Here is a 25,421-nt window from a genome sequence, read left to right on the forward strand (position 1 = left end):
AAGTCCCCTACTATTACTGTGTTACTGTTGATTTATCTTATTTTATCTAGTATTTTATATACATTTAGGTGCTCTAATGTTGGATGCATAAAAGTTTACAAATGTTAAATCCTTTTGTTGTGTTGATCTCTTTATCATTACATGTTACCCTTCTTTGTCTTTTGTTACAGTCTTTGTTCTAAAGTTTGCTTTGTCTGATATAAATATTGCCACCCCAGGTTCTTTTTTTTTAATTTGCATAGCATATTTTTTTCCACCCCTTTACTTTTAGTCTACATGTGCCTTTAGACCTTCAGTCAGTCTCCTGTATGCAGTATGTAGATGGGTTGTGTTTTTTATTCATTCAGCTCTCCTATATCTTTTGATATAGAATGTTTAATACATTTATATTAAAATAGTTATTGATAGATATGCACTTATTGCCATTTGGTTAATTATTTTCTGGGTTTGTTTGGTGTTCTCTATTCCTGTGTTCTTCTCTTGGATTCTCCCTTTGGAGTCTGATGGATTTCTTTAGTGTTTTGTTAGAATTTCTGTCTCATTATTTTTTGTGTACCCATTGTAGGTTTTTGGGTTATAGTTGATATGAGGTTTATATATATCAACCTGTATATAGCTGTCTTTCTGGAGCTATTAGTAATTGCCTTCCACTCTTCCCCAGTAACATATTGGAAACCTTCTGACCTGGGGGGCTCATCTTCCAGTGTCATGTCTCTTTGCTTTTTCATACTGTTCATGGGGTTCTAGCAGCAAGAGTACTGGAGTGATTTGCATTTCCTCCTCGAGTGGACCATTTTTTTGGTCAGAACTCTTAACTATGACCCATCTGTTTTGGGTGACCCTGCTTTGTATAGTTCATAGCTTCATTGAGTTATACAATTCCCTTTGCCACAAGGCTCTGATCCATGAATGGGGCCAAAGCAGAAACGATGCTCACTTATGAATGTGTCTGGTGGTGAAAGTAAAGTCTGATGCTATAAAGAACAATATTGCATAGGACCTGGAATATTAGGTCCACAAATAAAGGTAAGTTGGACATGGTCAAGTAAGAGATGGCAAGAGTAAACATCAACATCTTAGAAATCAGTGAACTAAAATGCACAGTAATAGGCAACTTTAATTCAGATGACCATTATACCTACTATTGTGTGCAAGAATCCCTTAAAAGAAATGGAATAACCCTCATATTCAACAAAAGAGTCTGAAATGCAGTAATTTGGTGCAATCTCAAAAATGACAAAATGATCTCAGTTCATTTCCAAGGCAACCATTCAACATCACAGTAATCCAAGTCTTGCTCGAGCTACTGAGGCCAAAGAAACTGAAGTTGATCAGTTCTATGACAACATACAAGACCTTCTAAAACTAACACCAAAAAGGATGTTATTTTCATCATAGGGGACTAGAATGCAGAAGTAGGAAGTCAAGAAATACCTGGAGTAACAGGCCAGTTTGGCCTTGGAGTACAAAATAAAGCAGGGCAAAGGCTAACAGAGTTTTGCCAAGAAAACATACTGCTCATAGCAAACACCCTTTTCCAACAACACAAGAGTTTACTCTACACATAGACATCACCAGATTGTCAATACCAAATTCAGTTTGACTATATTCTTTGAAGCTTAAGATTAAGAAACAGTATACGGTCAATAAAAGCAAGACCTGGAGCTGACTATGGATCAGATCATCAACTCCTTATTGCAAAATTCAAGCTTAAATTGAAGAAAGTAGGGAAAACCTCTTGATCATTGAGGTATAACCTAAATCAAATCCCTTATGATTATACAGTGGAGGTGATAAATAGATTCAAGAAATTAGATCTGATAGATAGATTGCCTAAAGAACTATGGAGAGAGTTTCATAACATTGTACATGAAGCAGTGACTAAAATTACCACAAGGCCAAGGAAATGCAAGAGGCAAAGTCATTGTCTGGGGAGGCTTTACAAATAGCTGAGGAAAGAAGAGAAGTGAAAGGCAAGGGAGAAAAGGAAAGATATACCCAACTGAATGAAGAGTTCCAGAGACTAGCAGGGGGAGATAAGAAGACGCTCGTAAATGAACAATGCAAATGAGTAGAGGAAAAGAATATAATGGGAAATACTAGAGACCTCTTCAAGAAAATTGAGGAGATCAAGGGAATATATCATGCAAGAATGGGCATGATAAAGGAGAGAAACAGTAAGGACCTAACAGAAGTAGGAGAGATTAAGAAGAGGTGGCAAGAATACACAGAGAATCTATATAAAATGTCTTTATGACTCAAATAACCACAATATTGTGGTCATTCATCTAGAGCCAGACATGATGTGGTGTGAAGTCAAGTGGACCTTAGGAAGCATTAATACAAACAAAGCTAGTGAAAGTGATAGAATTCCAGCTGAACTATTTGATTTGAAAAAATCAAATCCTAAAAGATGATGCTGTGAAAATGGTGCACTCAATATGCCAGCAAATTTGGAAAATTCAGAGGTGGCCACAGGACTGGAAAAGGTCAGTTTTCATTCCAATCCCAAAGAAAGGTAATTTCAAAGAATTTTCACACTATTATACAGTATTGCTCATTTAACATACTAGTAAGGTTATGCTCTAGAAAGCATCACTACGAACAAAGCTAGTGGAGGTGATGGAATTCCTATTGAGCTATTTCAAATCCTGAAAGACGATGCTGTGAAATGCTGCACTCAATATGGCAGCAAATTTGGAAAACTCAGCAGTGGCCACAGGGCTGGAAAAGGTCAGTTTTCATTCCAATCCCAAAGAAAGGCAATGCCAAAGAATGCTCAAACTACTGCACAATTGCACTCATCTCACATGCTAGTAAATAATGCTCAAAATTATCCAAGCCAGGCTTCAGCAATATGTGAGCCGTGAACTTCCTGATGTTCAAGCTGGTTTTAGAAAAGGCAGAGTAACCAGAGATCAAATTGCCAACATCTGCTGGATCGTGGAAAAAGCAAGAGAGTTCCAGAAAAACATCTATTTCTGCTTTATTGACTATGCCAACGCCTTTGACTGTATGGATCACAATAAACTGTGGAAAATTCTTCAAGAGATGGAAATGCCAGACCACCTGACCTGCCTCTTGAGAAATCTGTATGCAGGTCAGGAAGCAACAGTTAGAACTGGACATGGAACAACAGCCTGGGTCCAAATAGGAAAAGGAGTATGTCAAGGCTGTATATTGTCACCCTGCTTATTTAACTTCTATGCAGAGTACGTCATGGGAAATGCTGGACTGGAAGAAACACAAGCTGGAATCAACATTGCAGGAAGAAATATCAATAACCTCAGATATGCAGATGACACCACCCTTATGGCAGAAAGTGAAGAGGAACTAAAAAGCCTTTGGATGAAAGTGAAAGAGGAGAGTGAAAAAGTTGGCTTAAAGCTCAACATTCAGAAAACGAAGATCATGGCATCCGGTCCCATCACTTCATAGGAAATAGACGGGGAAACAGTGGAAACAGTGTCAGACTTTATTTTTGGGGGCTCCCAAATCACTGCAGATGGTGACTGCAGCCATGAAATTAAGAGACGCTTACTCCTTGGAAGAAAAGTTATGACCAACCTAGATAGTATATTCAAAAGCAGAGACATTACTTTGCCAACTAAGGTCCGTCTAGTCAAGGCTATGGTTTTTCCAGTAGTCATGTATGGGTGTGAGAGTTGGACTATGAAGAAGGCTGAGTGCCAAAGAATTGATGCTTTTGAGCTGTGGTGTTGGAGAAGACTCTTGAGAGTCCCTTGGACTGCAAAGAGATCCAACCAGTCCATTTTGATGGAGATCAGCCCTGGGATTTCTTTGGAAGGACTGATGCTAAAGCTGAAACTCCAGCACTTTGGCCACCTCATGCGAAGAGTTGACTCATTGGAAAAGACTCTGATGCTTGGAGGGATTGGGGGCAGGAGGAGAAGGGGATGACAGAGGATGAGATGGCTGGATGGCATCACTGACTCGATGGACATAAGTCTGAAATCTGCGAGTTGGTGATGGACAGGGAGACCCGGCGTGCTGCAATTCATGGGGTTGCCAAGAGTCGGACACAACTGAGCGACTGAACTGAGCTCAAGGTTATGCTTAAAGTGCTTCAAGCTAGGTTCCACTAGTACCTGAACTGAGAACTTCCAGAGATACCAGCTGGGTCTAGAAACAGCAGAAGAACCAGAGGCCAATTTTTCACCATTCCTTGAATCATAGAGAAAGCAAGGGAATTCCATAAAAACATCTGCTTCATTGACTATGCTAAAGCCTTTGGACTGTGTGGTTCTCAACAAACCGTAGAAATTCTTAAAGAGATGGGAATACAGGACCACCTTACTTGTCTCCTGAAAAGCCTATATGTGTCAGGAAACAACAATTAGAACCTTACATGGAAAAACTGACTGGCTCCAAATTGGGAATGGAATATATCAAGGCTGTATATTGATTCCCTGTTTATATAATTTGTATGCAGAATACATCATGTGAAATATCATGATCGATGATCACAAGCTGGTATCAAGGTTGCTGTGAGAAATAGCAACAGCCTCAGATATACAGATGATACCACCCTAATGGCAGAAAGTGAAAAGGCACTAAAGAGCTTTTTCATGAGGGTGAAAGAAGAGAGTGAAAAAACTTGCTTAAAACTCAACATTCAGAAAACTAAGATCATGGCGTATGGGCCCATTACTTCATGGCAAATAGAATGGGAAAAAGTGGAAGCAGTGACAGATTTAATTTTCTTGGGCTCCAAAATCACTGCAGATGGTGACTGCAGCCATGAAATTAAAAGACACTTGCTCCTTGGAAGGAAAGCTATGACAAACCTAGATAGTGTATTAAGAAACAGAGACATCACTTTGCCTACAATGGTCTGTATAGTCAAAACTATGGTTTTTCAAGCAATCATATACAGATGTGAGAGTTGGACCATAAAGAAGGCGACCTTCACATAAGGTGGCCAAAGAATTGATGCTTTTGAACTGTGGTGCTGGAGAAGACTCTTGAGAATACCCTGGACTATGAGGTTAAACAAGTAAATCCTAAATGAAATCAACCCTGATGCTGAAGCTCCAATACTTTGGCCACCTTATGTGAAGAGTTGACTCACTGGAAAAGACCCTGATACCGGGAAAGACTGAAGGCAAAGGGAGGAGAGGGCGACAGAGAATGATATGGTTAGATAGCATCCGTGAATCAATAGACATGAATTTGAGCAAACTCCGGGAGACAGTGAAGGTAGTCCATGTGGTCGCAAAGTATCGGCCACAGCTTAGAGACTGAACAGCAAAAACAACATATAGCTGTCTATTACACTGACAGTTTGAAGACATTCTCAAAGCACTACACTTTTATTCCCTCACCTCATATTTTATATTTTTGATGTCACATTTTGCCTCTTTTTATTTTATATATCCCTTAACAAATTAGTATAGTTATAGTTGTTTATTCTGCTTTTGTCTTTTAGCCTTCATTGATTAACAATGTTGTGTTTCAGATGTAGAGCAAAGTGATTCAGTTATATGTATGCATATATCTATTCTTTTTCAAATTATTTTAAGTTACCACAGAATATTGAGCAGATATATAACAGTTCCCTGTGCTGCACAGTGGGTATTTGTTGTTTATTTTAAATACAGCAGTGTGTACATGTCAGTACCAAAGTCCCAATCTATCCCTCCCCAACCCTTCTCCTCTGGAAACTATTAATTTGTTCTCTAAGTGTGTTCTCTTTAAACTGATGGGTTTAGGTGAGTCTTTGCTTATGCCCCTCAACAATATCCCTCACTACTGCAAATTGCTACTTCAGAGGTATGGTTCATGGATATCATGTTTCCATCTTTACTACCAATTTCTATCTCGTCCTTTTATGTGCAGTAACTATCTAATCACCCCTCAAAAATAGCTCTATAAAAATAAAATGAAGTCCAGTTTTAAAATTGCTCTCTATATAGGTGTAGATTTGGTGTGTCCATGGGAGGAGGTGAGATCAGGGTCTTCTTATGTCATCATCTTGGACCCTTCAGCTTCCAAGATTATAATTTAATCTGTATTTTTTGATCCAGCTGTGATGGCTCAATATGCTCCAGCACAAATGAGTTCTGCTTGCCATAACTCTTTTCTCCTCTGAAACCTTCCTAGCCAAGAAGTCTCTTAGAGATGGTTTAGTCCTACTCTTTTCCATCCTCCATTTTATGGATAGGTCACTATAGGCCTAGAGAGGAATAGACTCATAGATAAGTCCAACAAGTCACCCTAGAGTCGGTCCTGGCATTCAGTTTAAGAGGGCTCTGGTTGAAGGTTCTGGCTCTATGAATACCTGAAGATTTTAGTTTATCCTTTTTCTACTTGGCTGAAAACTTCTCAAAGAAGGAAGCTAACCCATTCTTCTTCTTCTGCCTGCCTCTACAGCTATGGGTGAACCAGGAGGATGGGGTAGAGGAAGGGCCCAGTGACGTTCAGAATGGGCACCTGGACCCCAACTCAGACTGCCTCTGTCTGGGCCGGCCACTCCAAAACCGGGACCAGATGCGGGCCAACGTCATCAATGAGATCATGAGCACCGAGCGTCATTACATCAAGCACCTAAAGGACATTTGTGAGGTAGGCCCAACTCTGATGGTCCATGTGAGGGCCCTTAGGATAAGATAGAGGACACTTCCATGAAGAAATGACAACCTTCCTGGGCTATACCTGTGACAGTCCCAAGGTGTTAGAAAAAGTAGCTGGACTGATCTAGACTCTGTTCAGTGGATGAAACTGCTCCCTTGGGATTACTTTCCCTCTGTTTATTTCTCCCCTTTTTGCTGTCTATCTGTTTGTCTAACTTTCATATGCATATTCATATTCCCTCTCTTTCTCTCTCTCCCTCCCTTCTTCTGTCCGCTTGCTGGAATCTCTATCTCTATCCTCTTGGCTTCCGATCCAGTTGTTGCCACCCCATGTAAGGGTCTGACTTCATTATAGCACACACACATCCCTGTATGCCAGTAGTTTACAAACTTGAAGTACACCAAAGTCCCTGTGCGAGCTTGTTAAACATGTCAGAGTTCTTATTTCTTGTTTTTTAAATTGGGCTGTAGTTGCCTCACAGTGTTATGTTAGTTTCTGCTGTATAACAAAGGGAACCAGCCACATGTATACATATATCCACATGTATACGTATATCTCTTCCCTCTTGGAACGCTCTCCCAACCTCCCCCCATCCTTCCCATCTAGATCACCTCAGAGCACTGAGCTGAGCTCCCCGTAATGTATAGCAGTTTCTCACTAGCTATCTCTTTTACACATGATAGTGTATTATGTTGGGCAAAAAGTTCATTTGAGTTTTTCTGTAAGGTATAAGGGGAAAACCTGAATGTACTCTGGCCAGTCTAATATATATGCCAATCCCAATCTTCCATTTTGTCCCACCCCTCTCCCTGCCCCGCTGCATGTCCACATGTCCTTTCTCTACATCTGTGTCTCTATTCCTGCCCTGAGAAGAGGTTCATCTGTACCATTTTTCTAGATTCCACATATATGCATTGATATACCATATTTGTTTTATTCTTTCTGACTTACTTCACTCTGTATGACAGACTCTAGGTTCATCCATGTCTCTACAAGAGATCCAACTTCATTTCTTTTTGACTGACTAATAGTCCATTGTGTATATACACCACATCTTCTTTTCCATTCATCTGTCTTTGGACATCTAGGTTGCTTCCATGTCCTGGCTATTGTAAACAGTGCTGCAATGAAGAATGGGGTGAATGTCTTTCTGAACTGTGGTTATCCAAGTATGGAATTGCTGGGTCATATGGTGATTCTGGGGCTTCCCTGGTAGCTCAGCTGGTAAAGAATCTGCCTGCAATGCAGGAGACCCCGGTTTGATTCCTGGGTTGAGTAGTTCTCCTGGAGAAGGGATAGGGCTACCCACTCCAGTATTCTTGGGCTTCCTTGGAGGCTCAGATGCAATGTGGAAGACCTGGGTTTGATCCCTGGGTTGGGAAGATCCCCTGGAGGAGGACATGGCAACCCATTCTAGTATTCTTGCCTGGAGTATCCCCATGGACAGAGGAGCCTAGCAGGCTACAGTCTATGGGGTCACAAATAGTCAGACATGACTGGGTGACTAATCACAGCACAGCATTGTAGTTCTGTTTTTAGTTTTTTAAGAAACCTCCATACTGTTCCTCTTAGTGACTGTAAAATCTTTTGCACAACAAAGAAAACCATAAACAAGATGAAAAGACAACCCTCAGTGTGGGAGAAAATATTTGCAAATAAAGCAACTGTCAAGGGAGTAACCTCCAAAGTATTCAAACAGCTCATGCAGCTCAATAACAGAAAACCAACACAATCAAAAAATGGGTAGAAGACCTAAATAGGCATTTCTCCAAAGAAGATATGCAGATAGCCAAGAAGTACATGAAAAGATGCTCAATATTACTAATTATTAGAGATGCAAATCAAAACCACAATGGTGTATTACCTTACACTGGTAGAATGGACATCATGAAAAAACCTACAAACAATAAATGCTGGAGAGAATATAGAGAAAAGAGAACCCTCTTGCATTGTTGGTGGGAATGTAAAGTTATTGTTTCTGTAGTGCTGCCTAGTAGAACTTTTTGCAGTGATGAACATGTTGTATATCTGTAGTCTCTATTACAGTAGCCCCTGGTCAACCATTTGCTGCTGCTGAGCATTTGAGATGTGGCTAGCATGACTGAGAAATGAAATTGTAAATTTTATTTCATTTTAATTTAAATATCCACGTGTAACTAATACCAACAACTGCATGTGAAAATATTAAGGCCAAGGACTTTGGACCTTAACTTTCTTCACCTAAACTCATTTTCTCACCCCATCCAGGAAGGTTGAAGTTTATCTTCTTCCAGTTCCTCAAAGCAGTAAGGTAGGATAGAAAGAACAAGGGCTCTGTAGACATGGAGTGCTGGCTTTCACATCTTAACTTAGTCACTAATTAACCTGTGGCCTTGAAGGAGTCCTTAACTCCTTTGATTTTATGATTTCTCCAGTGGGTTTCATTTTCAGTTCAGTTCAGTCACTCAGTCGTGCCCAACTATTTGCAACCCCATGGACGCCAGGGTTTCTTGTCAATCACCAACTCCTGGAGCTTGCTCAAACTCGTATTCATCGAGTCAGTGATGCCATCCAACCATCTCATCCTCTGTTGTCCCCTTCTCTTCCTGCCTTCAATATTGCCCAGCATCAGGGTCTTTTCCAATGAGTCAGTTCTTCACATCAAGTGGCCAAAGTATTGGAGCTTCAGCAGGCATGAAAGAGAATGAAATAATGCCATTTTCAGCAACATGGATGGATCTATTTACTGTCATACAGAATGAAGTCAGACAGAGAAGGACAGCTATCATATGACATCATGATATGGTGGAGGCATGGATCAACAGTGGCCTGACACAGGGTCAGGGACACTGAATACAATACTGGCATAAGCCCTTTTGAAGGAGGTTGCCATTACACCTAACATAGGTTTGCTTCAGGGAATGTGGCCCCCATGCATAAAGAAAAATTGGATTAAAGATTTACTGAGCACAACCCCACCCATCAGACAAAACCCAGATTCCCCAGAGCCAGTCTCTCACATCAAAGAGCTTCCACAACCTCTTAGTCCTATCTGTCAGAGGTCAGACAGGATGAAAATGACAATCACAGAAAACTAAACAAACTGATCACATGGATCACAGCCTTGTCTAATTCAGTGAAAATATGAGCCATGCTGTATAGGGCCACCCAAGGTGGACGGGTCATGGTGGATATTTCTGATAAAACATGTTCCCCTGGAGAAGGGAATGACAAACCACATCAGTACTCTTGTCTTGACAACCCATGAACAGTATGAAAAGGTAAAAAGTATGATCCTGAAAGATAAACTCCCCAGGTCGATAGATGCCCAATATGCTACTGGAGAAGAGTGGAGAAATAGCTCTAGAAAGAATGAAGAGATGGAACCATAGTTGAAACAATGCACAGTTGTGCATGTGACTGGTAATGGAAGTAAAGTCCAATGCTGTAAAGAACAAAAATGCATAGGAACCAGGAATGTTAGGTCCATGAATCAAGGTAAATTGGAAGTGGTCAAACAGGAGACAGCAAGAGTGAACATAGACATTTTAGGAATCAGTGAACAAAAATGGACAGGAATGGGAAAATTTAATTTAGATGACCATTATATCTACTATCCTGGGCAAGAATCCCTGAGAAGAAATGGAGTAGCCCTCAAAGTCAACAAAAGAGTCCAAAATGCAGTACTTGGGTGTGATCTGAAAAAAGACAGAATGAACACTGTCCCCTTCCAAGGCAGACCATTCAATATCACAGTAATCCAAGTCTATGCCCAACCACTAATGCTGAAGAAGTTGAAGTTGAATAGTTCTGTGATGACCTACAAGACCTTCTAGAACTAATACCACAAAAGAGGGTGTCCTTTTCATCATAAGGGACTGGAATGCAAAAGTAGGAAATCAAGAGATACCCAGAGTAACAGGCCTTGGAGAACAAAATGAAACAGGGCAAAGGCTAACAGAATTTTGCCAAGAGAATGCACTGATCATAGCAAACACCCTCTTCCAACAACACAAGAGAACACTCTACATATAGGCATCACCAAATGGTCATTACTGAAATCAGATTGATTACATCCTTTTTAGCTGAGGTTGGAGAAACTCTATACAGTCAGCAAAAAGACCAGGAGGTGACTGTAGCTCAGATCATGAACTCCTCATTGCAAAATTCAGATTTACATGGAGAAAGTAGGGAAAACCACTAGGTATGACCTAAATCAAATCCCTTATGATTATACAGTAGAAGTAATGAGTAGATTCAAGGGATTAGATCTGACAGACAGAGTGCCTGAAGAACTATGGATGGAAGTTCATGACATCGTACAGAAGGCAGTGATCAAAACCATCCCTAAGACAAAGAAATGCACAAAGTCAAAATTGTTGTCTGATGGGGCCTTACAAATGGCTGAGAAAAGAATAGAAGCAAAATGCAAGGGAGAAAAGGAAAGATATATCCATCTGAATGCAGAGTTCCAAAGAATAGCAAGGAGAGATAAGAAAGCCTTCTTAAGTGATCAATGCAAAGAAACAGAGGAAAAGACTAGAATAGAAAGACTAGAATTCTCTTCAAGAAAGAGACACCAAGGGAACATTTCATGCAAAGATGGGCACAATAAAGGGCAGAAACAATATGGACCTAACAGAAGCAGAAGATACTAAGAAGAGGTGGCAAGAATAGACAGAGGAACTATAGAAAAAAGGTTTAATTAACCAGATAACCACAATGGTGTGATTACTCACCTAGAGCCAGACATCCTGGAGTGTGAAGTCAAGTGGGCCTTAGCAAGCATCACTACAAACAAAGCTAGTGGAGGTGATGGAATTCCAGCTGAGCTATTTCAAATTCTGAAAGATGATACCGTTAAAGTGCTGCATTCAATATGCCAACAAATTTGGAAAACTCAGCAGTGGCCACAGGACTGGAAGAGATCAGTTTTCATTCCAATCCCAAAGAAAGGAAATGCCAAAGAATGTTCAAACTACCGTACAATTGCACTCATCTCACATGCTAGCAAAGTAATGCTCAAAATTCCCCAAGCTATGCTTCAACAATAGGTGAAATGAGAACTTTCAGATGTTCAAGCTGGGTTAGGAAAGACAGAGGAACCAGAGATCAAATTGTCAATATCTGTTGGATCATCAAAAAAGCAAGAGAGTTCCAGAAAAACATCTACTTCTGTTTTATTGACTACACCAAAGCCTTTGACTGTGTGGATCACAACAATCTGTGGAAAATTCTTAAAGAAATGAAAATACCAAACCACCTTACCTGCCTCCTGAGAAATCTGTATGCAGGTCAAGAAGCAACAGTTAGAACAGGACATGGAACAATTGACTGGTTCCAAATAGGAAAAAAGTATGTCAAGGCTGTATCTAGTCACCCTGCTTATTTAACTTATATGCAGAGTACATCATGCGAACTGCTAGGCTGGAAGAAGTACAAGCTGAAATCCAGATTGCCAAGGGATATATCAGTAACCTCAGATATGCAGATGACACCACCCTTATGGCAGAAAGTGAAGAGGATCTAAAGAGCCTCTTGATGAAAGTGAAAGAGGAGAGTGAAAAAGCTGGCTTCATTTTACCAAACTCTTAAGTTCATTGAGGAAATTAAGTAAATCTAATATTGTAAGTATTTGGGGAAATGTGATTTTTCTTTCCTTCTTTCCCTTTTCTTCTGTTTACCTATCCATCCATGTCTCTCTATTATCTTTTTCTCTTCCTCCTGTCTTATAAATGGTTATTATTTTTTTTTTAATTACCCTCTTGAATGTGTTAGGTAACATTGGCATCAAACCACTGATATATTATTCATTCAGCAAAAATTTAGTGGAGCTCTGCTCTTTGCCAGGCCTTGGACATATCTCCTACCCTCAAATTGTTCTGCCCTTGACCAACAGCATATGAATCACCTTGAGTTTTTAAGAAATTCAGAATCTTTAACTCTATTCCAAACCTGAGTTCAAATCTGCATTTTAACTAGGTTAACATTTGACTTACAATACATATTAAAGTGTGTGGAGCACTGCTATAAAATGATAATTATCTTAAACTGTTTACAATAGCCTGGATATGGAAGCCACCTAAATATCCATCATCAAGAGGAATGGATTAATAATTTTGTGGTACATATATACAATGGAATATTAATAAGCCATAAAAAATAACAATATAATGCTATTTGTACCAACATGAATGGATCTAGAGATTGTCATACTGAGTGATGTAAGTTAAAGAGAATGACAAATATATGATATTGCTTATATGTGGAATTCTAAAAAAGACCATAGATGAACATATCTATAGAACAGACGGTTACAGACATAGAAAAGAAACTTATGGTTATTGAGGGGTAAGGAGGGGAGGGATAAATTGGAAGACTGAGATTGACGTCTGCACACTACTATATATAAAATAGATAACTAATAAGGACCTACTGTATAGCGTAGGGAACTCTACTCAATATTCTGTAATGGCCTATATAGGTGAAAGTAAAAGTGAAGTGAAGTGAAGTCGCTCAGTCGTGTCTGACTCTTTCTGACCCCGTGGACTGTATCCTGCTAGGCTCCATTGTCTGTGGGATTTTCGAGGCAAGAATGCTGCAGCGTGTTGCCATTTCCTTCTCCAGGGGATCTTCCCTACCCAGGGATTGAACCCAGGTCTCCTGCATCGTAGGCAGATGCTTTACCATCTGAGCCACCAGGGAAATGTTCGGCCTACGTAGGAAAAGAATACAAAAAAAGAGTCAGTATATGTTTATGTATAATAGTCACCTTGCTGTACACCTGAAAATAGCACAACATTGTAAATCAAGTATACCCCAATACAAATTTTTAAGATAGCTTTCTTATAATATCTAATACAAGTTAGTACATTCAGTTCTTTACCAAGCAGCCAAAGGATAATATCAATATCTAAGTCAGTTTATATCACTCCTCTGCTCAAAAATTTCCAGTGGCACACCTTTCCCTCCTGAGTAGAAGACAAAGACAGAGTTCTCATTTTTACTTACAAACCTGTGTGATCAGCATTTCCTTACTTCTGTGACTTCATCTCTTGCTCCTTTCCCACGTACTCTCACTTCTTTAGCCACAATGGCCTACTGTTGTTCCTTAAAAAGGCCTGATATGCTCCCCACTCATAGCCTTTCCACTGGCTTTCCCTTCTGCCTAAAGTAGTCCTACCTCAGTTCAGTTCAGTTCAGTCGCTCAGTCATGTCCGACTCTTTGCAACCCCATAGACTGCAGCACTCCAGGCTTCCCTGTCCATCACAACTCCTGGAGCTTGCTCAAACTCGTCCATTGAGTTGGTGATACCATCCAACTGTCTCATCCTCTGTCGTCCCATTCTCCTCCTGCCTTCAATGTTTCCCAGTATCAGGGTCTTTTCCAATGAGTCAGTTCTTCACATCAGGTGGCCATAGTATTGGAACTTCAGCTTCAGCATCAGTCCTTCCAATGAGTATTCAGGACAGATTTCCTTTAGGATTGACTGGTTGGATCTCCTTGAAGTCCAAGGGACTCTCAAGAGTCTTCTCCAACACCACAGTTCAAAGGCATCAATTCTTTGGCACTCAGCTTTCTTTATGGTCCAACTCCCGCATCATACATGACTACTGGAAAAACCATAGCTTTGACTAGATGGAACTTTGTCGGCAAAGTAATGTCTGCTTTTTAATATGCTCTCTAGGTTTGTCACAGCTTTTCTTCGAAGGAGCAAGTGTCTTGTAATTTCATGGCTGCAGTCAGCATCTGCAGTGATTTTGGAGCCCAAGAAAATAAAGTTATTTCTCCATGTATTTCTCATTCTCCCCTACTATAAAGTAAATTCCAATGAGGGACAGTTTTCTTCATGTATTTACTGATACATACTCAGCATCTGGCACAGTGGTTGGCTGATGGTAGATGCTCAATAAGTATTTTTGAAAGTCAGATTTAATTACAAGTGCACATGTGTATGTACTGCTTTGGCAAAGTACATTCACATCTTGACATTTCATTTTCACACAGGAAATAGGTTATTATTGTCATAACTATTTTTGAGATAAGCAGACTGAATCTCTAAGAGACGAAATTACTTTCCTAGAGTTCTCAAATACTGGCCCAGTAGGAATATGTTAATCTTAGGTGGATTTTATTCTCAACTCTCAAATATCTTGGCCTCTTTTCCCAAATTTCTTGGGCATGGGCTCAGGACAGCAATGCAAGAATTTATCTTACTGAAAGATGGAGTGTCATTCCCTGCTTTGAGAAATTTCCCAGTCCAACTAACCTAACGAAGTTTTTGTTGGTGATTTGTGAGTTCCATATCTCTTAATTATTCTTGATACTGAAGCTAATGGTTTAAAAGGGAAATATCTCTTTGTCCCACCCTGCAACCACAGATGTCAAAGGAACATTTAGCTAGAACAAAAGAAGGGTAGAGAAACCTATGTATAGCTCCGTGTGTAAGTCAGAAAACAATATTTTAGCTCAGGGTTGTCACCTCTAAATCAAAAGCTATGAGGAACAATATGATTTATAAGAAAGAATACCAAAACCAGAATTGGGATTCCTAAGTTCACATCCCACCTTAGTCACTAACTGACTGAGGAACCTCAGGTGAATCTTTTCCATCCTGGACCTTGTTTCCTAATTCTAAAATTAGCAGATTGGAAGAGTTGCTCTTTAAGTGCTGTCTGGATATTACTTTCTCTGATTCTGTGAAATCTAGGTATGCTCTCACCAAGGAACGCTGTGATACTAATCCATGTTACTTCTGCCTTTTCCACCATTTTCTCACTGATACCAATGGAGGCATGTCTTACTCATGCACAAATGTGTTAGCATGGTATCTACTCTTTCTGTAGGTTAAGGGAGATCTATAAATATTGTATTCAGTATGGAAAAAAGTCAGTATCAGAAAATATTCATTTTTTGTATTTATTTATTCATTTATTAATTACTCCTGGAAGCAGAAAGTGCCTCACCATTTAAGTTACACTACGCTCATTTTACAAATGTGGAAGTAGGAAATAGAGTTATTTTTATCAAAGTTATTCACTGAGGCCAGTAAAAGAAAGTATATTTTTTAATGAATTCTCTGAAAAGATGACATTCTTCTTTCTAAATCCAGTGATATAAAAGAGAATTGGCTTAGTTCTAGGCCATCTTGACCAATGGTTTATGGTATTTACTCTTGTTTTAGAAACCATATTATGATCAGGGAAACTGAAACACAGGTCAAACAAAGTTAAATACTCTCTGAGTAAGACAATCTCAGTCATCTGATACCTGTGAAATAAATTCTGTCCTCAAATGCCTCGAGAAAAGCTGGACTAGTTTTCCTTGGTCATTTGTATTAGTGTCTCATACACCATCAAGGAATTCTTCCTAGACCTGATAGAGTTTCTCATACTATAGCTTCAAGACATTTACATTCGATATGTTTAAGCCTGGAGTTTTCAAACTTACTGACTTTTTCTTTCTGTTAATTGCCTATCCTGATTTACTCCCAATTGTCTTTATATCTTGGTGTATATGTAGAAAATAACACATTGTAATAAGCAATAATATTTGTATAGCATACTAAACTAAAAGGATGAAGCAGCTCATTGGACTTCAGTGACCAGCCCAGGGTTTTCTGGCTGCTCTAGTCTCTACCTATCCATACCACCTGGGCACTCGAGGCCCTGTTCCTATCCTTTGCCCATTTTCCTGGAGTTTCTCTCTCTCTCTCTCTCTCTCTCTCTTTTTTTTTTTTTGCTGATTTATAGGAGTTCCTGGTATATTCCAGGTATTAATCCCTTGGCAGTTTTCCAAGTTGCAAATCTTCTTCCTGTCATCCTCTTATTTTTTAATGGTTTCATTTAATCTGAAAAAAAGACTTCATGGACAAAAAAGTGAAAGGAGAAAAGCTCTAGAGATACAGGCTGTGAACAGGGCAAACATGGTTATCATTCCCTAATTATATTGAAATTGTTTTCAAGATATATATCAAGTCTCTTGTCAGGCTTCCAATCAAAACAGTATATGATATCTGTAGAGTCAGAGCTGAATGAGGCCCTGTAAATCTTTTCTGATATATACATTTTATAGATAGAGTCACCAAGGTCCAGGTTTGCACAGGTCTCTCCCTAAAGGTTTTTTAAAACCATAGTTGATCCAGAGGTTCTTTGATTAATATTATTTCCCACAAGTCTTTGGAATCTTCTCTGCAGGTCATGATTTTGATTTGTATCTCATATAAGGCACTTATTCTAGCTCATTATATTAGATTTAGACTTTCAGATCAACCCTGAGGGTTTAGAAACAGTAAAATTAATAGTCAACCTTCTTTGCCTATTACCATGGCAATATAGCAGGCCTAATTCACGCTGATTGTGATTGATTTGATAACTCCCACAGGACTGCCTTCACATTCATGCTCACTTTACTTCTAGGAGAGGTGAGGCTCTCAGAAACTACTTTTGTTCAGTTAGTTCACACCTACTGCCATATCACCTTATTCTCTCTTACCATTCAGATGGAGCTAAAAGGTGTTCGAAGCATGCTTGACAGTAAGATCCATAAACCCCTTCTGCTCCCTTTGCCCTGTGACAAGCCTTCAGAGGTCCTCTGCAACTTCTCTTCTCCAGGACAAACAACCCTGGTATTGCATCATTCTTCATGGTGTTGCTTTTCAGGCCCCTCTCTGCCCTGTCTATTTCCTTCTGGCTTTGTATCCTTTTCTTCATGTTTCTCTAAAAACAGGGCTCAGAATTGAATGATGCTCCCCTGCAGTAGTGTGATTGCCTTTCTATTACTTCTCTCATTCCACCTTCTCAGTCTGTTTCTCCTTTATCCCTAACTTAAAATGGCATTAGGTTTTTTTTTTTTTTTGAAAGTCATATTCCACTACCAACTCATCTTAAAATTATACGTCCTTAAAAATAAGTGGATGAGAAGAAACAAAGATTGACTGACCCCTAATCAAAGTGCTGTTCATTGTTTTTGTGGAAAATTTGATAAAGTCACTAAGTCCGCCAAAGAAGGAAGTGAAAAATAAAATCAGGACTCAGAGAACTAGTCAACTCTCCTGGCCTTTCTCCCCTAAGAAGTCTAGGCAGTTGGGTGAAATAGGGGCTAGGTATGACATTTAAGGGTTCTCTGGCTACTCCCATATCCTTATGTCCCTTTTTAACATTTCCTTCGTAAGGACATGTGTGTGCTAAGTCGCTTCAGTCATGTCCAACTCTTTGTGACCCTATGGACCATAGCCCATCAAGCTCCTCTGTCCATGCGATTCTCCAGGCAAGAATACTGGAGTGGGTTGCCGTGCCCTCCTCCAGGGGATCTTCTCAACTCAGGGATCGAATCCATGTCTCTTATGTCTCCTGCATTGATAGACAGATTCTTTACCTCTAGAGTCACCTGGGAAGCCCAATAAGAGCAGTTTCTATCTATTATTTGTAATCCCTTCAGCAAGTCATGTGTCTTAAACACTAGGGATGGAAAATTTAAGAAGACATTAGATTCTCCTCCTTTCCTTGATAATATTGTGTTCAAGACAATCTTCTCAAGGCTGTATTTTCTTTATATTCTCTGGCAAATACTTTTTTCTTACTTTTAATCATAAAGGCACAGTGACACCATTTTGTATTCTACTTCTTAACATTATACCATAAACACATCTCCATGTTACAAGATAGCCTTTCTGACTTTAATGGCTGTGTGATATTCCATTAAGCCAACTGCACCATAATATATTTATTTATAATCTAGAATTAGCTTTAAAGAAAAACAGTTAACAATACACTCTAGGACCCTACCATCCTATGGGTAGTTGCATTTCTTCTAATATATAAATTTATATTCCCTTGTTACAGCACATTACCTTCCTATATAATGTAATATAAAGAAAATGGTATCCTTCGCAAAGGTAATGGATAGCATATTGGGGGAATTAGGAAGCCATTCTGAGACCTCTGTCTCTTTCTTTTTCAAACCCCACTTTTTCCTTTTTTTCCCCATTTCTGTTGTATTCCATACTCATGTTAAGATATAACATCCTTGCTGCACTTTTAAGAATTTGATGGTAATTTGTCAGTTCCCTGAGATGTTTCAAATGGGAGCAGTAAACAAAACTATTAAGTATTTCATGAGCTGGTTTATCAGGGGATGAATGAGCTGTCCAGGCTGACTTCTTGTTTCCTTGTCACTCACTAGTTCAGTTCAGTTCAGTTGCTCAGTCGTGTCCGACTCTTTGTGACCCCATGAATTGCAGCACACCAGGCCTCCCTGTCCATCACCAACTCCCGGAGTTCACTCAGATTCACGTCCATCAAGTCAATGATGCCATCCAGCCATCTCATCCTCTGTCGTCCCCTTCTCCTCCTGCCCCCAAACCCTCCCAGCATCAGAGTCTTTTCCAGTGAGTCAACTCTTTGCATGAGGTGGCCAAAGTGCTGGAGTTTCAGCTTTAGCATCATTCCTTCTAAAGAAATCCCAGGGCTGATCTCCTTCAGAATGGACTGGTTGGATCTCCTTGCAGTCCAAGGGACTCTCAAGAGGCTTCTCCAACACCACAGTTCAAAAGCATCAATTCTTTGGCGCTCAGCCTTCTTCACAGTCCAACTCTCACATCCATACATGACTACTGGAAAAACCATAGCCTTGACTAGACGGACCTTAGTTGGAAAAGTAATGTCTCTGCTTTTGAATACACTATCTAGGTTGGTCATAACTTTTCTTCCGAGGAGTAAGCGTCTTTTAATTTCATGGCTGCGGTCAACATCTGCAGTGATTTTGGAGCCCAAAAAGATAAAATCTGACACTGTTTCCACTGTTTCCCCATTTATTTCCCATGAAGTGATGGGACCGGATGCCATGATCTTCGTTTTCTGAATGTTGAGCTTTAAGCCAACTTTTTTGCTCTCCATATTCACTTTCATCAAGAGGCTTTTTAGTTCCTCTTCACTTTCTGCCATAAGGGTGGTGTCATCTGCATATCTGAGATTATTGATATTTCTCCCAGCAATCTTGATTCCAGCTTGTGTTTCTTCCAGTCCAGCGTTTCTCATGATGTAGTCTGCATGTAAGTTAAATAAGCAGGGTGACAATATACAGCCTTGACGCACTCCTTTTCCTATTTGGAACCAATCTGTTGTTCCATGTCCATTTCTAACTGTTGCTTTCTGACCTGCATACAGATTTCTCAGGAGGCAGGTCAGGTGGTCTGGTATTCCCATCTCTCTCAGAATTTTCCACAGTTTATTGTGATCCACACAGTCAAAGCCTTTGGCATAGTCAATAAAACACAAATAGATGTTTTTTTGGAACTCTCTTGCTTTTTCCATCATCCACCGGATGTTGGCAATTTGATCTCTGGTTCCTCTGCCTTTTCTAAAACCAGCTTGAACATCTGGAAGTTCACGGTTCACGTATTGCTGAAGCTTGGCTTGGAGAATTTTGAGCATTACTTTACTAGCATGTGAGATGAGTGCAATTGTGCAGTAGTTTGAGCATTCTTTGGCATTGCCTTTCTTTAGGATTGGAATGAAAACTGACCTTTTCCAGTCCTGTGGCCACTGCTGAGTTTTCCAAATTTGCTGGCATATGGAGTGCAGCACTTTGACAGCATCATCTTTCAGGATTTGAAATAGCTCAACTGGAATGCCATCACCTCCACTAGCTTTGTTCATAGTGATGCTTTCTAAGGCTCACTTGACTTCACATTCCAGGATGTCTGGCTCTAAATGAGTGATCACACCATCGTGATTATCCGGGTCATGAAGATCTTCTTTTTATAGTTCTTCTGTGTATTCTTGCCACATCTTTTTAATATCTTCTGCTTCTATTAGGTCCATACCATTCTGTCCTTTATCGAGCCCGTCTTTGCATGAAATGTTCCCTTGGTATCTCTAATTTTCTTGAAGAGATCTCTAGTCTTTCCCATTCTGTTGTTTTCCTCTATTTCTTTGCATTGATCACTGAAGAAGGCTTTCTTATCTCTTCTTGCTATTCTTTGGAATTCTGCATTCAGATGCTTATATCTTTCCTTTTCTCCTTTGCTTTTCACTTCTCTTCTTTTCACAGCTATTTGTAAGGCCTCCCCAGACAGCCATTTTGCTTTTTTGCATTTCTTTTCCATGGGGCTGGTCTTAATCCCTGTCTCTCCTGTACAATGTCATGAACCTCATTCCATAGTTCATCAGGCACTCTATCTATCAGATCTAGGCCCTTGAATCTATTTCTCACTTCTACTGTATAATCATAAGTTATTTGATTTAGGTCATCCCTGAATGGTCTAGCGGTTTTCCCTACTTACTACTAACCCAGAAGTGACATGCTAATGTAACATTGTTACCATTTTTTCCAGTTATACTCACAAGCCTACTTTAGGGTGAAAAAGTGGGAGCAGAGGTGAATCGGTCTCTGCCCCTTGCCTAATGTCAAGTTGGAAAAGTTCCTGCCAGACGATATGCTCACTGATTTTCTTGCTCTACTGTAGCTAACACACTTCCAAAGGTGTTAAGAGTGAAAGAGAGTGGGGAGAGAAGGGAGGAAAATAGAGATAAGGAAACTAGGAGTTACCTATTAGGCAGAGAGGAACCTTCAGGAATTTATTACCTCTCTTCTTATTAGTGAAAGAAAGTTTTTGAGGGAAGCAGAATTTGGGAATCCACTTTAGTAAAGAGAGTAAAGCTAAAAAGATATTCTGGGAGTAAAGAGTGTCTTCCTCTTGGTCAAGAATTGGATATAAATGAATGTAGGACATCTTGGGCATAGTAGTCAGGGAGGGCATAAGCCATTAATTAAATAAATGTCAACACAGGCACAAACTATTAATTTGCAAATGGTTAAAAGACACTTACTCATTAATGGCTGAATTGGAGGGTAAGAAGATAAAAGAGAAGTGAGTTTTTGGTAGGAGTTGGTAAAGGGCATTGAAACCAGGAATGAGAATCTTCCTTGAGTAGCCTAGATGCCTTCATTGCAAACTGTGTTAGAGGAGACAAAATGGAGTTAGACAGGGCCAGAAGTGATAAGTCATTCACCATATTGCTCCTCATTAGGGGCTCAACAGATGTTATAAAAATCACATTTAGCATTTAGATAAAAGCAAGTGGGCATAATTCATTCTCACCAGAATTTTTACATGCTAATGATTTCTAATGAAGACCATTACTATTAGTTAAAAATGTACACTGGGATGTTCAGAATGGAAAACTCTGTTTGTTTGTTTGTTTCCTTTGCCCTGACTTACAATGTGTTCTGAGTCTGGTTGTGTTATCTCAGTTCTCTTATCAGACTAAGAATTTCTTTCATTGATTCATTTTTCATCAGTGGCTAGCTGTATTAATTCATCCATTTATTCACAAATGTGCCCTAAACACTTAACCTGTTGAAAACACCATGCCTGGGCACCTGTGGGCTTGCTCACTAAGCTGATCCAAACAATCTCTCCTGACCAGCTACTGACCAGATGACTACAATATTCACTTTAAGAATGGTTTGGTTTTGTCTCTTCCTTTTTGGGAAGTTTTCCTACCAGAGCTTTTGGACTGGTCCTACAAGAAATAGAACATTAGAGTTATGAATCAATTCAGCTAACCCAATAGCTACTAAAGTAAGTGAAATTATTTGTGCTTAACCAGATTCTGAGAAAGAATCCTATCACTTTTGGGGGTCCTTGTCATAGAGAATGGTGGGCAAAGCTCTATGCTCTGGAATCTTTGCGCTCTGGAGACTTTTCCTTAAGATCCAGCTTTCCTAATTATTCACTGATTGAGTGACTTCCTTCTTTAAACCCAATTTTCTTGTATGAAAAATAGAAATGGTTATTTCTTCTTTACATCATGGAACTGAAATAAGGCTCCCAAATGCTTAAGAAGTGGTAAAATCCTCAAGGAATGAAGGGCATCCTCATCCTGGACTTTTACTTTGTCTGCAGGGCTACCTGAAGCAATGCCGGAAGAGAAGGGACATGTTCAGTGATGAGCAACTGAAGGTGATCTTTGGGAACATTGAAGACATCTACAGGTTTCAGATGGGCTTTGTAAGAGACCTGGAGAAACAGTACAACAATGATGACCCCCATCTCAGCGAGATAGGACCCTGCTTCCTGGAGCACGTAAGCATCTTCCCCTTTGGGGAGGGTTTTGAGAGACGTTTGGAATCCATGCAAGGAGTCTCTAAGCTATCTGGTTCTGCTCAGCTGCTTTGTCCCACAGTAGTGGATGGATTCCTCTCTGACCTTGATGTTCACCCCCTTGCTACAGTATGAGAACTTGGAAAGATATGATGACTTGACCAAGGACTCTCTTTCTTTACTATTCTCCTCTCTTTTTCTCCTCTTCCAGATAGTTACCAGTAGGATTTTTCAACTTCTCTTTCCTGTTCCCATTGGGCTCAGTTTCCATGGGACCCAACATTTTGGGAGGGACTCTGAACATATTCACATATTCCAGGAGTCTGAGATATAGGAAAGACTATGGTCACCATGAAAGTAGACCCCTGCAAGGCATTTAGGGGAGAACACTATGGTAGGGGAAATGACTTGTGTAGGAAAAGGGGCCACACGACTTAAGAGAAAGGAGCACTAGAAACAGGGAAGTGAGGATGCAAGCCATAAATATAATGACTGTCTCGGTAACTGGATAAATTCCTTACCTTCTTTTGGCTTCTTCACAGGGATTTAAGAAGGTTTCACTGTATACTTCTATGGTTCCGTAATATCCTTTTGGATCTTATTCATAGGTAACCTAGTTTTGACAACTTTTCTCTCCCTTTTTATACAGTATTTATTTTTTAAAAGGTAACACATTCATGTGGTATAAAATTCAAATGACACATGGAAGTATGCAGGTGAAAGTAAGTCTTCTTACAAATTTTCCTACTTTGACTGTGGGAATTTATGTTGAGGCTATATACTTAAGGCAACCCCTATGTTCAGTGATTTTTCTGGAAATCCCAGGACTCAGCATATAGTCATACTCATGGTTATGATTTAATATAACTAAAGGATACAAAGCGAAATCACCGAAAGTAAAAGGTATATGGGACGAAGTCTGAAGGAAACCAGGTATAAATTTTCAGAGTCCTCTCCCAGTTGAGTTACACAGGGTGTAATTAATTCCCTTTACAATGAGTTATGACAGCACATGTGAAATGTTGTCTACCAGGGAAAATTATTAAGGACTCAGTGACCAAGATGTCTATGGGAGGCTGGGGCATTCTTTGCCTAGTGTGTACCAAAATTCCAGACCCACAGAAGGAAAGCAGGTCTTCAGCATAAACCACAATGTTCATACAAATGGTTTAGGCACAGTGAGCCATTCTTGTCAGGGAATGGTGAAAACCCTCTTGAGATCCAAATTCCAAGTTGCCAGCCAAGGGCCAACCTTTCAAGTAGGCCTTTTTAAGGATAGCAGTCTCAGGCCTGATATGTTAATTCCCCCCCCCCCCTTTTTTAACATCTTTAAACTAATTCAGTCATTCCATAAAACACCTGGGTAGTATTTACCAAAGTTAAGCATGTTTACGACTTACTTTTTTCATTTGTGAGAATATATCCCAGAGAAATTCTCAGAGGTCCATGAGAAAGGGAACATTTACAAGGCTGTTGATAACATGGCAGTGTTATGTCATCGAGTGCAGTTAGATGCAGCTTATGTATTTATCACCAGGGCATGGATGTGAAACATATGGGGAATACTTACTCTGGGTTAATATCTAGTAAGAGATAACAGGACTAGATGTGTGTACCCTATAGCAATGTGTGTGAATATCATAAATATATTGAGTTGGGAAAGTAGAATGTGGAATACTGACTCTCAATTAGAGTCTATCCTGTGCCTTGTAGAGTGCTTAACAGAATGCCTATTAAGCATTTTCTATCTCCTGGAGGTCAGTAGCAATGCTTCCAGTTGTGACAACTGAAAATGTCTCCAGATGTTGTCAAATGAACCACTAATCTATTGAAATGATCTTATGCTTTTACCCTGTAATCTGTTAACATGGTGATTTAGATTAAATAATTTTCATATCTTAAATGAGCATTGCATTGCTGGGATAAAGGCTAGCTAATCATAGTGTATTATCCTTCTTTTTTTGTTTTTATTTTATTTTATTATTATTATTTTTTACTTTACAATATTATACTGGTTTTGCCACACATCAACATGAATCCACAATGGGTGTACACGTGTTCCCAATCCCAAATCCCCCTCCCACTTCCCCCCCCCCCCCAACACCATCCCTCCGGGTCATCCCAGTGCACCAGCCCCAAGCATCCTGCACCCTGCATCAAACCTAGACTGGTGATTCAGTTCTTATATGATATTATACATATTTCAATGCCATTCTCCCAAATCATCCCACCCTCTCCTTCTCCCACAGAATCCAAAAGACTGTTCTATACATCTGTGTCTCTTTTGCTGTCTCGCATACAGGGTTATCATTACCATTTTTCTAAATTCCATATATATGCGTTAGTATACTGTATTTGTGTTTTTCTTTCTGGCTTACTTCACTCTGTATAATCGGCTCCAGTTTCATCCACCTCATTAGAACTGATTCAAATGTATTCTTTTTAATGGCTGAGTAATACTCCATTGTGCATATGTACCATAGCTCTCTTATCCATTCATCTGCTGATGGACATCTAGGTTGTTTCCATGTCCTGGCTATTATAAACAGTGCTGCGATGAACATTGGGGTATACATATGTCTTTCAATTCAGGTTTCCTTGGTGTGTATGCCCAGCAGTGGGATTGCTGGGTCATAAGGCAGTTCTATTTCCAGTTTTTTAAGGAATCTCCACACTGTTCTCCATAGTGGCTGTACTAGTTTGCATTCCCACCAACAGTGTAAGAGGCTTCCCTTTTCT

At 39.7% G+C, this 25,421-nt stretch overlaps 1 protein-coding gene and 1 non-coding gene across 3 annotated transcripts in view; one reads left to right on the top strand and one right to left on the bottom strand.

Annotated features, from left to right (window-relative positions):
* ARHGEF9 (Cdc42 guanine nucleotide exchange factor 9) overlaps window positions 1-25,421 on the top strand; it is a 331,172-nt gene that overhangs the window by 210,778 nt on the left and 94,973 nt on the right. For both annotated transcript variants that reach the window (XM_052663173.1, XM_052663174.1), the window contains 2 exons: window positions 6,394-6,585; window positions 22,485-22,664. In XM_052663173.1, coding sequence (XP_052519133.1) covers window positions 6,394-6,585; window positions 22,485-22,664 — 372 coding nt within the window. The remainder of the gene's footprint in view (window positions 1-6,393; window positions 6,586-22,484; window positions 22,665-25,421) is intronic.
* Window positions 13,207-13,278, bottom strand: TRNAR-ACG (transfer RNA arginine (anticodon ACG)). The gene has a single exon. It is a non-coding gene; the product is annotated as a tRNA-Arg (tRNA).

The sequence above is a fragment of the Budorcas taxicolor genome, chromosome X, assembly GCF_023091745.1.
Source record: "Budorcas taxicolor isolate Tak-1 chromosome X, Takin1.1, whole genome shotgun sequence".
NCBI lineage: Eukaryota > Metazoa > Chordata > Mammalia > Artiodactyla > Bovidae > Budorcas > Budorcas taxicolor.